Genomic DNA, 14,378 nt, shown 5'->3' on the forward strand with positions numbered 1-14,378 from the left:
TGTGTCCCAGGTCCACTCTGTGACACTCATCGTCGACTACCTCTGGTCGAAATAGCGGAACAAAGCGCAACAAGGTTGCAAGCGTTCGCTTTCACGTAGGCGCTTGATTAAAGTATGCATAGGGAATTTGGTCTACGGAGAACCCTAGCTACGGAGCGCAGTGGAGGCATTCGGCGGCAAGCGAACAGCTCTTGTTGCTCTCCTCACTACTTGCTCCCATATAGCATCAGCTGTTTGATTTTACTATAATTATCATAATTCAGCACTTAACTACTTGAAATGGCACTCGGGGCTCGCTTCGTCTTGAAGTGACGCGGCATGCAGGAACGACGGAAAAGCGCCCTAGCTGGGATTATCGTCCGCTGAACTTCGCTTTGCAGCGCTATTTATCGCAAATAAAACCATGATAAATGAAGTAAGAATATAAGTAGGCCGGAGTACAGAGAGGCCGCGTGTGGAGAAAGCAAGCGAACGGCGTCCTATGGGTTGAGTAGGGTCGATCCCTGTCAACCAACCACGCTTTTGTTGGGGCTGCCACCTCTAGGTCTTGTGTTCTTTCTTCATATTGCCTAATAAGTCATTCAGTTGTAATCAACTTCTCAACTCTGCATCCCAGGAGAGGAGAAAGCATCTCCTCGCTGTTTTCCTCGATACTGGGCGGTGGAGCAGAGCACAGATATCAGAGGAAGCTGGGGGACGTTCTACGCATTGTACATCAGTGTAAACTTGAACTCCAAGCCTGCACAGCGTTCGGGTTTGGGAGCAGCAGCTCATTGTTTCTGTCCTTCACTGCACTTCGTGCAGTGCAAACATCGCCGAATTCCTTCTTCCATAGATTTGGATGAGGAGCTTTTTCTTAGATACGTAGTTTTCTGTTCACGTGGATGACGGCAATGGCGGTAGAATCGCGGAGGCTGGCGGTGTGCGCGCAGCCGGTCGCCTGCCTCATTTTATTCCTGACTCTAATGAAGACAGCCGTTGCAGCCAGCTGGGACCCTTGGAGTCCAGAGCCATTAGCAGCTGCGTCTCGTCCAGGGATGGCACCAGCTATGCCTCAGAGAGCCAATGCCTGGGGTCCCCAGGATGCTGTCGAGACTGGGGCCAAGGCGCATCCGACAGCATTCCAGACGATGACTCCATCAGGAGATGCGAGCCTCTCGTATAAGTTGTCTTCTGCTCCTTCAGCTGGTGTACCTCTGCTTGCAGTTGCCAGTAGAAACCAGCAAACGGCATCTTCGGGCTCCATGGGCAGCCAGCTGCTCACGCTGTCGGACTTGCCGGGGGAGACGGAGACGGAACAGATGGACATGCGGGTGGGGGTAGAGCAGGGGCCGTGGGCAACTCAAAAGAAGGCAAAAGGCAACTTGCTTCAAGTGTTTCTTAATTTTTTTCGGAAGCCCCACCTTTTCAAGATCATTGTCCTAGTGGCAGTCATGTTTGTCACCTTCTTCCTTGTTGGCATATTCGCAAGAATCGCGCAAGTCATTTTTGGGATATTTTTGGCCTTAAAGGTTCTGCAGTTGTTCGAGGAGGATGAAGGAGACTTGCCAGGGGCCGCAAACGGGGACCCTTTCCGTAAAGACCATGCCGCCCCACAAACTGGACTACATCAGGCAGGTACCCAGCTCCCATACGCCTATTCTGCTGGGAATAGCATGGACTAAAGCAGGTGATCGCCGCGAATCATTAGCATATGTATCTGTGGAAAAAGTGTAGGTAGTTGTAGAATCGCAGGAGCTGTAATTCCTGTTCTTGCAGTTCTGCAAAGTGGCGGCACTACGTGCGGCAGCTGACTGCATTTTCAGTTCATGAGCTTTTCAAGCCGAGCAGTCAGCAGCTGTTGCATTGGCGGTAAATGCCGCTGCTATTGATGCGGCTGTGGCTGGGGAATCTCTAAATAGTAGCCCGCATGGCAAGATTCCATGTTGTCCCTTTTCACAGTCATGGAGGTTGCATCATGTCCCAGAAACTGTCGAACCTGTTTTCACATTATTTCGGGCTGACCGGAATGTGTGGTTCTTATATGAATATATGGTTTCTAGGGTCATAAGCCTGTGACGTACAAACCTACGGTATCGATGCTGCCCATTATTACGTATCACCGTGGTGTCCTCTTCAGTCAGTTCTTTGCGTTTCCCCCCCCGTAGTACTGTACGTTGTAGAGAGCAACAAGCAACAGATGCGTAGATACACAAAGATACTTCCTGAGGATGCTTCCTTTCGCCAACGTTGCACTGGCAATAGGAGTAGCATCACGTGCGTGGCGCACTCCGTAGCTCGACGCCTACCCAACTTTTCGTCCACTAGTACAGTGTACAGTACAGTGAACAACGCGCGTGTATACTCGGCAAAAGATGCGCCGGCTCTTGACTGGCGTCCTGGACTTGGTGGTCCAAAGGGGGACTTAGCAGCGAATACCTGCTTAACAAAAGCGGCTGCTAGCAGGAAACGGTCGCTAGTAATGTATCTTCAAGGCTATGGAGGTTGCTTCGGCTTCTCTTCGAGATGAGGTGGCGTGTGTGGCTGAAGGCTGAGAGCTCCTTCGAATTCACACTTGGATCTTTAGACGAAGAACCAACGTGAAATGGTATTGATTAGGGATTAGCGAACAAAATGCCGTGGTTTTCACTGCAATATGACGGAATCGGTTGCCCTTGGTTGCATTAGCAAGGCCGGCGCCTCCCCAGAGCGGCTGCCACAGCTCCTGTTGATGGGTTTTGGGAGAACGTTGAAAATTGTGTTCTCTTGAAAACAGCAAAATTTGTGCTTCGTATTTACAGTTGAAAATTTAGTGAATAAAGCAAAGTTATGTTTCCATCCCGTCGGTTTGCGGGGGTCTAACAGCAGCTGACCTGAACTGCTTCCTTCATCTGCGTCAAACGACTCCTTGAATTCCATCGTTTAGACACAGTAGCCTCGTTGTTAGGTCTTCACAAGCTCCTCATCAGGCTTAAGCTACCCAGCATTGTGCCTCGCTGGCTTGCGTTCTTGATGCAGGCAGTCCATAATGGTATTTATGGCATAGCCTATTCATCACCAAAAGTTCTGCTGCCGCCCATACCCATGCATACGTGAACGCATGCATGTAAGTACGCAGAGCCCCGTTTTCATCGTTACGTGCTGACTAATGGCTGCCTTCATTCGGCCTATCTGCCGCCTGGGCGCGCCCCGTAAAGGCCTTCCCTCTGATGGCCATCACCTAGCGCTGTTGTTGGCTCCGCACGCCAGCCTCTGCCGTATCACCTTTCAGCCTATAACGGCAGGCACTGCGCTGCTGCTGGTCAGTAAGTGCATGCTATCCGATTCACATGGCCAGGAGGAGCCACGAAGCACCAGCAGTGGCTGCTTGGGGTGGCTTAGCACTGCACCAGATGGAGCCACCGGCAGCAGTAGTGGCAGACAAGCCAAGGAAGTTGTACGGGTGCCTGCCCTGGGCGAGTCTACAACTGATGGCACTGTCTCCAAGTGGCTATACGGCGTTGGGTCCGTGGTGACGGCTGAGGAGGTTCTGTGCGTTCTTGAGAATGGCACAAAATCCGTTAATGTATCCACCAAAGTAACAGGAAGAATTGTGAGTATCACAGCAGGTGCAGGCAGCAGGGTTGTTGCGGGTGGTGAGCTTGCAGTGATAGAGCCTCTTTCCTCATCTGCTTCAGCAACCGAGGAAGAAGCAGCAACAACAGCGGAAGCAACCCCAGAGGCTGCTACTGGGGCAATGGTGCCGCATGAAGCTGCTGCATTTGTTGCGTCGGGGGGAAGCCTCAGCCGGCGGACACCAAGCATTCTGTTTAGGAGTGTCAGGAACAGACTGGAACGCTTGGGACTCCTTCCTCACCAGCAGCAGCAACAGCCACAGCAGCAGCAACAGCAGCAGCAGGCTTCAAAGCCTAAGTGTAGCAGCAACAGCAGCCAGCAACAGCAAAAAATTGTATCCCCAGACTCAGGGAGGGAGGTGCCGCAACCGACCGTCATCCGGTGAGCTGGACCATGTGGACACTAACAGCGCTAGAGGCCAAGGTTGAAGTGTTAGGGCGTACAAAACTTGCATGCATGCGTAATATCTGTTCCTCGGCGCACAGATAGGTCAATGCATGCATGTGTGGGGGAAATTTAGATGCTTCAGTTTTGTACACTCACGGCTCAGCTCCTCACGAAAAGAGGACGTGGAAAGCTTTGACGCCTCCCTTACTCACGTATCTTCGCACGTGTAGAAATGTTCATAGTAAGGATCATATTGCCTAATGGATGCATGCATATCATGTGCGTTGTAGATACAGTGGCATCCACGACCTTCCCCCTTTCCTGCTACGTCCAGCTCTCAGTGCTGAGGAAATGGAAACCGTAAACGGAGGAGGGCCCGCAAATATTGATGATGCTGTTCGTTCTTGGACGATGTCTTTGGCGTATCATCCTCAGCCACCAGCTCTGAAGTGGCCCCACGGTAACAAGGGTTCTAAGAGACAGGAGGGGCCCCTGAGGCGCGCGTCTGCCTGAAGGATTAGGTTGGTGTGGGATGCAGAGATGGCATCTTCTTGGTGAAGGCGTGGGCTGGCTTGGAGTGGAGAACTGAATGTTGCTAAACATTTGGCGACAGCCTGTAAACATTTGGCGACAGCCTGTTTTTAGAACAAGACTGCAGCGAAAATCAACGAGGAAGATACGGGGCGAAATGAATTATGAGGCAGATGCATTTATGCGCGCTTCACGGGCGCGTGGAGATATTTATACATGTGCATCTCTCCTGGGTGCTCCGACATGCGTATTTAAGCCTATATGCACAAAGACGTAGTTGGAACGGTTAGTAGCGTTTCAGTGTTACTCCTCTACACTTCATTAAGGAGACACCGTTGACTGGCTCGTATTGTGGGTACAGAAACCGTTTGTGAGGCCCACAGATCGACTTGACATAGGTTAGAAAGATTTGCTTGTAAGCAAGGGCACTCACAAGCTTGGGGTGCTCAAGCAGCCAAGCATAAGGCCTTCGGGGCCTTCAGAGACAAATATACGCATGAATGTGTGTGTTGTGGTCACTGCCGAGCTGGGCTGGGCATAGGGCGGTTGCCTTCCTTGCCATTTTCGGGAGGCTTATGTACAGCATATATCCAACCTTTGCGCAGAGCTGGGTTGGGACTCGTCACAGGGCGGTGAAGCTACATGAACACCAGCATATCAGCTGTGTATGGCACTCGCGCTGTCCCTGCTGTACTGCGTGTAAGGGTCCTCGCAGCCTCTGCTCATCGTTGGATGCACGCACGGCCAAAGCCTAGTAGGCTGCAGCTTTGCTCGCTGTGACATTTCGTGGAACGGCACCGAGGGGGTCAGGGTGGTAGAGCCCTGAATACTTTGGTGCCGCGACCACAAGGATTTGATGCTGACTGCAGAGCAGCCGACTTAGAGCGTATGCCTGTGGCGTCTCCACGTTTGTTGTTCGTTCAGCACCGCAGCTGCTTAAGGGCACCCAGTTTGCTTCGTGGCGCACCGGTGGCATAGCAAAGTGAGCACTTTATGAGCTAAATGGGTACGAAGAAGCGCTGAAGTACACTCATCTATGTCTGAAGCAGACGACGACGCCAAAGTCTTGCTCCCGGCAGTGGCCCTCCGTCTTGCTGATATGTCCTGCGCTCGCCGCTCGCTTGCATCTTGAGGCATGGAAACACGCCTAGCGTGCTGAAATAAAGTTAGCGAGCTAGGTTCAGTGTATGTACCACATAGTTTATACGCCTGACTGGCGGTGAAGTTAAATCGCCATCAGTGTGGGTCCAGAGGTAGATCTGCATAGATTACGGCTTTGTGCGCTCGTTTAATACGGGACAGTACCTCGAGGAGGAGCAGTGTTCATTGGTGTATGCAGTCCTCACATGTTTCGGTCATGTTGAATACTCATGTTTTTATGCAGAAAGCTTTGTCAACTAGTTGGCTTCGGCGCTGAACAGACGTCAATGGGTCAAATGGCATGGAGCCGAGGAGCGTGGGAACTGCATGCAACGTGCCTGCATGCCTCTGCTAATCGGGCTAATGTTTGACTGCGGGCCATGCATTGAATACTCTGCAGATCCTGCAAAGACAGTTGCAAAGTCTACAGGATTTAGTCCTGTGCTTGCTCCTATTTCCAATCAATCCTCGGGTGGAGACCACTAGGGACTCATGTGGGCTCCACTTGACTTCGCTTTTACTTCTTCAAATTCACGTACACTCCCTGGGAGTTCGCGAGAGCCATAAAGTCAGAATGCGGCATCTCCTTCACATTGAATTTGGTGGCGTTGGAGGGGACAACGGCAAGGCATTCAAATGCATTTATGGTCACTTCTTGGCCCACTTCGACAGGGCTTAGCTGGGAATGCAAAAAAAACAGGGACAAAGGCGAGTTGCATGAGTACTCTTTTATTTATTAACAGCTACAGCACCCACGACTGCCGTCACAGAAGGGAATGCGCTTTACCAGTAAAAGCGAACAAAATAATGTGCTCAGTGATATATTCATTCTCACCTTGCCCTTATTGAACATAACCACCTTAACTTTAGGTGGAGGCTCCGCGACAGCCGCAGGTAGGAGTACTATGGTGCCGCCATGAGCTGAAAGCTGCTTGAAGAAAGTTGCCCATCCCTCGTAGTATTTGATGCGATCCGCTGGGAACTCACTGGCCATGGACTTCTGCAGCAGCAACAAAAAAAGCAGCGCTAAAACGGGGAATGTACACGTGAACCAAGCAAATGCAGGACATGAGTAAACACACGGTCAGCCACCAGATGCGCATATGCTGTGCACTAAGTACAGTCCACGTTTACTAAAATCATGAGACAACTTTGTACACCAGCATGCTGTAGCGGAAGCTCGCAGTGTATCTGCTCGTCTTCAATTCTTTTGTCCTGTGCTTCGTTTAGTTTGTACACTGATTTTTCTCGTGTGTTCACCTCGCAGTCTGTCGCATAGATTTCGACGGCAGACTTCTTCTCGAATTTGTAGTCAGCAACTTCCTTCTCTGGGCAGAGGTAGGCCAATATTCCAGAGCCTGTAAGGGGCGTTTTGCTCCATTGGTTCTTCAGTCTGCCCCCCTCCGCGTCTGTGTAGACGAGGTAGGCACCGAGACCGACAGAAAAGGTGGGATCCGCCACCGGAGGCGGTGGCCCAACACAGGCTTCCTTAGGAGGAGGAGGCAGCCCTGCAGCCTTTCCAGTGAAGAAAGCTGGGCTGCTCTTTGGGGCTTTCTTGCCTGCAGGTCGCACCTGTCTCCGGGGCTTGGGTTTCGGCTTCGCTGCTGCAGTCCTAGGCCCGGCAGCTGCGGCTGCGTTGGTTTGGTCTGCCTCAGAATCAGCGGCAGCAGCAACTTCTCCTTCACCCTCATCTCCTTGATACTTGTCGGCTGCATCTTCGGCCTCTTCCGCCTCAGCTGCTTCAGTTTTTGCCTCCTCAGCTGCCTCAGTTTGGGCCTCTTCTCCTGTCACCACCGTCTCCTCTTCGTCGACCCCTTTGAGGGACCCCGCTGGGCGGCAACAGCAGCAACAGCATGGAAAGCAGAAGTAGAAAAAGGGACAGGGCGAGCCCCTCTTGCAGCAGTTGTAGCAGCACCTGCAACAGCCGCAAACGTCCGCCAGGCAAGGACAGCACCATAAGGTGGTTGCTGTCGGCGCTTTGGGGTTTTCTTCCCTTAAAGCTTCTTCTTTAGGCATCTTCGAAGGAAATGAAATACGGAAAACACAAGGAGAGTCGTATTTCAATAACAGCAGCGCGGGCGGTCAACGTAGAGGCATCACCCGCAAGGCGAGAACCAGTAGGACACCCAAGTTGAGCAAGGAAGAAAATGCCAACGACTCTTGGATGCAGAAAAGAGCAAAAGAAAAGAGGAGTCGCAAAGCAACATAACAGCCAGAGGCCAGAAACAATGTTTTGTGTGGGGCCAAGCTAGCGGCGGCCCACGGCCGTTCGTCGATGCGCCTAAACACTGAAAGTGCAGTCGCAAGCTGATTTGCAGTTTTCCTAAGTTCTACTGCAAAAAATACACACTGAAAAATGTTCCTGAATGAAAACTGATAGAAATGAACTCTGAAACCCTTGAAACATCCAGATAGATTATCCCAAGCGCTCTCCAGCCAAATCACAGCAACCACTGGACTGCACACAATCACATGAGCCCCAGAGTCTCCCTCCACTTCGTCTCATCAAAACGAAATAATCGTCCGTAATTCTGTATTTACGAGCTGCTTACTAGTCCGACCAACAAATGCTCGCGATGCGGAATGGTCCGCTGCTGGCGAGTGGCAAACTTGAGGAGACGCCGCAGTTACGAATTCGAAATGGAAGATTCCACATTTTTCAGAGTACACCCATACTCACCGAAACCACATTACATCCGCTACTGATATATAACTAACGGGCTACACTTGGTTAAAAGGTCGCTACTGCGCCACACTTTCTGTCTACGCTCCCAAGCCGACTTGAAGCATAACCCGCATGAAGAGACACTATACAAACAAAAAGTAAACTAGTGTCCCAAGCTCCATAGTCTAGATCGCAAAGTGCCGCCTAATGCTTCGACGTGCTGACTACGTAAATTCCCATACAACTTCCGCAGTGTTCTGTTGCGCAGCAAATGGCTTGTAAATATGTGCCAGCAAAATGAAAAGGGATATATCTACGAGCATGCAACCCCGCAGCAACGGAGCTGCATAGGGAAGTAATGGGCTTCATAGAGCTGGGGGAAACTTCAAAGGTAACGCTGCCACAGGGCGAACCTAGGAGAGGAGCCGCCTTGTCAGCTCGACATTCCTCAGTACATGTGACCATTGGTCATCTCTTTGGTGCGAAACCTTGCGGACCAGCTGAAAGAATAGCAGCGGGCCACAAAATCACCGCTCAAGACTGTTTCACGTCCTTGAAGTCTAACGCCCAGCGAATGGGCGTTAGACTTCAAGGACGTGAAACTACGCGTGCTTTTGCCGATCAGTGCTCCCAGATCTTGTGCATGAACTCTATGAAATCAGCTTGCACTGATCCCCTGCAACGTTATTTGTGAAGCCGGCGTGATACAGATGCTAGCTTACAATCTGCACTGTCTTGGCCTCCCTATACATCTCGCACTTGGCGACCAATTCAAACCTGAACTCCTGATTCAAGCCAGCAAATCAACTCGGTCATCTTATTTCCTTGTACCTAATTAGCGGATGCCTGCTTTGCATCCTGGGAGAAGGGCAATCCCCGCTTTCTTGCTTGTTGTGTGCACTACGCGTGAGCTTCATGCTTCTGTTCTCATCTCACTTCGGCTGTCTCGACACTATCATTCTACATACTCTTACGCCGCTTTACAGCTTAGCCCCCCCTTCAATCCTGAATAACCCACAGAAAATGCCAGCTGGCGCAGTATGTCGGCGAACTTTCGGCCTCGCGTGTCTTGGCCACCTGCCTCGAGCTTGCACAACCCTTCGGCTGTCACGTCGGCTACATTCATGATATCCTAAAAACATCAAAACCACAGTAGCTGCTCAGCAGCACGAATTAGTGGGAGAACAAGATCGTACGTGCGCATACAATTGCTGAGTCTTCTGTTGCTCGCAGATGCCTATCGCAAGCAAACTAAGACGTGTCGTGACAGTCAAAGGGCTGTGCAAGCTGGAGGCAAGCGGCCAAAAGGTACACATAGCAGAACGTTCGTCATGCTGCGTCGGCGGGCATTCTCTCTGTGTTATTCTCAGCAGTCTCGATGACCGTTTGCAACAAAAGGGAGGCAACGAAGTCCATAGCAGGGAAAGAGGCGCCAGCATGGGCAATAACTGCAATAAATAATAACAGCAGTGCTGCACGTTCACCTGTCCTTGGTCTCCCAGAGCTACGCAGTTGAGAGTACCAAAGGCATCAATCAATTTCAGACTTAGCATCCACCTGCATATGGTCATTAACAGCACAAACGTATGCACTGTTCGAAGGAAATAAAACGAAATGCATCAAACACTGCCTTCTGAAGCGCTCTTGCAGCTGCTATCTTTGCACGTCTGCTAATGCTGCGGTCGTCCCATCTTTACAGCTACTTGTAGTTTCATGCATGTTTCCTTGCATTCACGCCCAAATGCGCCTTTTCGTTGAAGCCTGGTTCTTCTTCACTTGCAAACAAGGCCAAGCCACTGGCAGCCTGGACATGAGTAGATACTGCAGCCGAATGAAGCATCAGATGAGAAACAATACAAGGATCCAAAGTCATGCACAATCTTACCGAGGCTGGGGTATGACTGCCTTGCGACAGTTGGTGCACTTGTAGGCCGCTGCGACGGTAGCGGTAGGTAGCTCCTTTTGAACCTTTCGTTTGCACTCAGGGCAAGCACTAAAAAGAGGACGAAAAACAAGAAGACAGACAACCACATATACAAACCTAAATCCTCACGTGAACAGCACACAGAGGATTCCAATTGTGCAATACATTTACTGACTAATCTTGGGTCAGGCCCGTGCTACTTCGGCAAGACCACCATCAGCCGCCAGAATTCACCCCTTATTTGCTTCGTTTGATGATAATGCGCTGGGGGGAGCAACAATAAACCTTGAGAGCTAAACCGTGAATCGTGGAGACTCAGTCCCTTAAACGTCACCCATAAACTTGAGCTCTACAAAATTCAGAATGTATACCCACAACCAAATGAGTTTCCCTCCCCTCAGGTCGAAGACACTCGCAGACGTGGTGAACGTTTTTGAGGTCCCCAAATCTTCCGTTTCTAACTCTTTTGCAGCATTTTCAATTTCCAGAAGAGTCTGTCCAGAGCCAGGTGGCTACGCAAAATGTTCATGCATGGGAACACTTGTCTATTCCGTTGTAGATTTACATATATCCTCTGCATCTGTATACGCATGTTACTGCGATTGTATGCATGCATTTATTATTACACATTCTGTATGCTACAAACCCATTTATGCATCGGCTCAAACATGTGCGCATCTGTGCGCAGTTGTAGACACTTAAGCGTACACAAAACACACACGCACTCCTTGCCCGCAAGCCATGTCAAATCGTGCCACCCCCACTGTCTAAGCTAAGATGCTAATCACCTGCGGGCCAAGGGCTTTACTGCATTTACTAAGGTGGTGCAAAGCAGCAATCTTCCCACTTGTGCGCCACCACTGCCGTTCTCCTTTCAGTGCCTCTCTTTGGACCCCCGAGGCAGCTGCGAGCTCTCCGTCTGCAAACTCTTCGCCCACTTCAGCCGGCTGCGTGGGAAACCAAGTCATATTCATCTGTGAAGACGACGCCAGGCAACACTGCCCCGCATATTCGCTCACCTTCGCTCCTGCAAAGAGAACAACGGTAGGCCCCCAATCATACTTGTGCATCCACTTAGCGATACAGCTTGCTTATCGGCATCGGAAAAACGAAAGCATGCACTACAGACTGGTAAACTACCACGGGCTTACCCTTGATTGCTGCTAGCGGTGTGTTGGTCAGGGCGACCTGTGAGAGCTGCAAGGCTTGCGGACCGAAAAGCGAAAGGGATACGAAAACTCCAGATGAGTCCACTAGGGTCAAGTCCCGTCTGACGAGTTCTTGGTTCTTTACCTTTTCAAATGCACAGAAAGCTGTAAGTTATACATGCCTCACGATGAGCACAAGCTAAGGGAAAAGCCTCATTGCTCACTCTGAGACTTCAAAGCGCTCCCCTTTACATGCCACACATCATACAGGTAATCTGCTTAACACACCCTCGAAAGGATAGTTTGGGGCTCCTTTGCCTCTACAACAAAGACAAGTACGTCGACGACGGTTCCTGCAGGTTGATTCGACAGGTCTGCGAGTAGAACTCGGTCAAATCTGCGCCATGGGGAGACAGGCAGCAAGAACAGTAGAGCAGAAGATTGTGGCGGACAAAAAGCAGCAAACGTACACAGAACAAACCAGGGGATAAATTTGAGGGGAGGATGTTCAGAAGTGAATGAGCTCTAATACATGGCAGCTTCAGGAATTGAACTTATTCGCGAAATTGCCCTCATGTGTGGCAAAAACAGGCCGAAATCGAATTGCCCCCCCATCGAAAATAAACAGCTCACACCTGCAATGAAACAGGGGAAGCCGCTTACTTTTGAAATGGAATAGAAAGATCGTCATCTGCTTCTTCTATCGCCGCAGAGGAATCAAATTTGATTTGTACTTCATGGGTTAGAGAAGTATGCGATCTGCACGGGCAGCAATTCACATAGATCCCTAAATTCTGAACCCTAGACCCGCACACAAAAGCGTCCAAACAGCACAGAAACATTAAGTGTGTAAGTGATGGGCTGTGGCACGTGACCATAGAGTTCAAAGGCAGCCACCTGCTGGCCCGCTGCAGAGATCCTCTGCTAAAGGTGTAGACGCGGCCCGTGTGCAGTCGTGGGTACCACGTCACCGCAGCACGGCCAAAAAACGTCGCTCGGATTTCCGTGGCCTGAAAAAAGAAGCGTTCAGGAAGCTTTTCATCACAACACCAATGAGCCAATAGCTGGCTGCGTAGAGAGCTGACGTGAGTGTAGGCGTGACGCGGAAATAAATACTCTTTGTGGCAAGCTTGGAAGTCGCATAGCACGGGAAAAGAAGGGAATGTTCAGACCTGTGCGTCTATGAGGTGCACTGTGAAGAGACTGCTTTCCCCCTTGGCATTTGCGAAACCCTTAACCTCACTCCTACACAGCGAACAGAGCGCATCCCCAAAGTGCGTTTTATTAGTAAACACCAACGTGCTTCTTAAGGCATGCACAAAAAATGGCTGTGGTCCACCGCGTCGACGCAATGAACGCACTTGTAAGATATACGGGCTAGCAGCTCCCAGTGATGAGAGTATAGGTGCAGGTCACGGATTGTTGTACGTACGCCTCGTTGCACCTTTGCCACGGGGCCATTGCGACTACGGGCATAGACAGTTGAAGAATTTGGTTCCTTCTCTGAATGCAAAAAGACACTAAGCAAGAAGGAACATGCCATGTATATATGAATAACGTGTACAACAATTGACTGTAAATCTGTTCAGGCTGGGAGTTCTGTCGTTACCCTTTAGGCCTTGTTTTTATGAGCACCAGTTCTGCCCAAGAGAAAACACTCAGTCAGCCGGTGTTGAAAAATGTTGTTTTTAACACTCATATATGGTGTTACGCACGTTGTTCTCCACTCTCGCCCCTCAATTTCACGCGTTTACTCCCTGATGCTGCTCGCAGTTCTGTATCTGTTGGGTCATTTGTAGAAGTTATCGTGCGTTTTGCATTCAGAGTTTCCTTGCCGTCTGCTTCGGCGGTGTAGAGTGAATGCACGACAAGCAAACCACCCTGTCTGTTCCATCGACCGGGCAGTAATTCCACATCCGCCACCACAGGCGTGAGCCGACCCCTAACAGAGATAATTCACAAGGGCTCGTTACCCTCCGTCCCACAAATTTGGGCCTTTGAGTCAGTTGGGTGGGCACAGTGGCTTAATTAATTACTGAAAGCTCGTATGATGGCTCTTTCTGCTGAATTACCAAATGGCGCAAAAAGCAGGTCAGCACATCATGTGGTCGGCACCTACTTGACGCGGCACTTCGAATAAACTGTTAATGCGATAAATCTGTTCACCAGCAGCTCAGGCCTGCACGGGACTGCGTCTTCTCTCATCAGCAAGCGGCCGTATTGATACTGCAAGCCTACAGGCTGCTCTTTTCCCGCGGTTAATGTTGGCTGCGCGTATGTCTTCCCGGTTGTTACGCCTGCAACGCCATTCGCCCGTCTCCCAGCATCTTCTTCAGCATCACTAGCAGCGACACTTCCGTCAGCAGCGAGGACTCTAAGTGCATCCGCAGGAAGAAGTCAATGCACAAATATCAAAACCTCAGCAATCTACTAGTGCTTTGCCGCGCATCTGAGAGTCGTTGAATGGTTGCTTCCTGTCAGTTACAAGAAAACCGGACCGCTCTGAAGCGCATATCCTAACCCCAACACCTATCGCCTAGAGGCGCAGCGACGCTGTGTATCAGGACAGTTTAATTGCACAATCTAAACGCACACAAGAATATATACGTACAGGGTCATGACTGTTGTTAACCTGGGAGGGAATAGTTCTGGACGTACAGTATGTGGTCTTTACCAACAGCAGAGAAGGAAACCACTGCTAGGACAGGCCCTGGCCACATAGAGCCACTCGCGAAGGCGTCCCAAAACCCAACAGAGAGGGTGGGCATAGCCTGTAGTGCTGGTTCATTCTGCTGCTCGCTATCGTCCACACACATGCGGTTCTACTATCGGAGAAAAGTAGTTTTACGTGGAGGTGAGCGAGTCGGCAGCTACAAAGAATAACGGAGGCACCCCGGTGCTTTCTGGAGCAAATATCGAAAAACTGGGTTACAGAGTTGGTCGCTCGGTACAGAAACAGACTAGGTTTTACTGGAGAGCTCGATTGGGG

At 50.5% G+C, this 14,378-nt stretch overlaps 4 protein-coding genes across 4 annotated transcripts; 2 read left to right on the top strand and 2 right to left on the bottom strand.

Annotated features, from left to right (window-relative positions):
* Positions 1–893: 893 nt before the first annotated feature.
* On the top strand, positions 894–1,664 carry ETH_00005110 (uncharacterized protein; the record flags this gene model as incomplete). The annotated part of the gene is made up of 1 exon (XM_013372413.1): positions 894–1,664. The coding sequence occupies one exon, from the start codon at positions 894–896 to the stop codon at positions 1,662–1,664; it is 771 nt and encodes a 256-aa protein (XP_013227867.1).
* A 1,463-nt stretch (positions 1,665–3,127) lies between these two features.
* ETH_00005115 (dihydrolipoamide acyltransferase, putative) lies at positions 3,128–4,494 on the top strand (the record flags this gene model as incomplete). The annotated part of the gene is made up of 2 exons (XM_013372414.1): positions 3,128–3,975; positions 4,272–4,494. The coding sequence occupies 2 exons, from the start codon at positions 3,128–3,130 to the stop codon at positions 4,492–4,494; spliced, it is 1,071 nt and encodes a 356-aa protein (XP_013227868.1).
* Positions 4,495–6,169: 1,675 nt separating this feature from the next.
* On the bottom strand, positions 6,170–7,668 carry ETH_00005120 (uncharacterized protein; the record flags this gene model as incomplete). Its single annotated transcript, XM_013372415.1, has 4 exons — positions 6,170–6,331; positions 6,488–6,652; positions 6,913–7,481; positions 7,575–7,668. The coding sequence occupies 4 exons, from the start codon at positions 7,666–7,668 to the stop codon at positions 6,170–6,172; spliced, it is 990 nt and encodes a 329-aa protein (XP_013227869.1).
* A 1,619-nt stretch (positions 7,669–9,287) lies between these two features.
* On the bottom strand, positions 9,288–14,157 carry ETH_00005125 (uncharacterized protein; the record flags this gene model as incomplete). The annotated part of the gene is made up of 14 exons (XM_013372416.1): positions 9,288–9,449; positions 9,802–9,874; positions 10,203–10,310; positions 10,662–10,753; positions 11,030–11,268; positions 11,393–11,534; positions 11,678–11,786; positions 12,053–12,148; positions 12,287–12,399; positions 12,562–12,634; positions 12,751–12,892; positions 13,105–13,331; positions 13,509–13,763; positions 14,048–14,157. The coding sequence occupies 14 exons, from the start codon at positions 14,155–14,157 to the stop codon at positions 9,288–9,290; spliced, it is 1,941 nt and encodes a 646-aa protein (XP_013227870.1).
* Positions 14,158–14,378: the final 221 nt, after the last annotated feature.

Source organism: Eimeria tenella, genomic scaffold (assembly GCF_000499545.2).
Source record: "Eimeria tenella Houghton genomic scaffold, Eth_scaff1, whole genome shotgun sequence".
Taxonomy (NCBI): Eukaryota; Apicomplexa; class Conoidasida; order Eucoccidiorida; family Eimeriidae; genus Eimeria; species Eimeria tenella.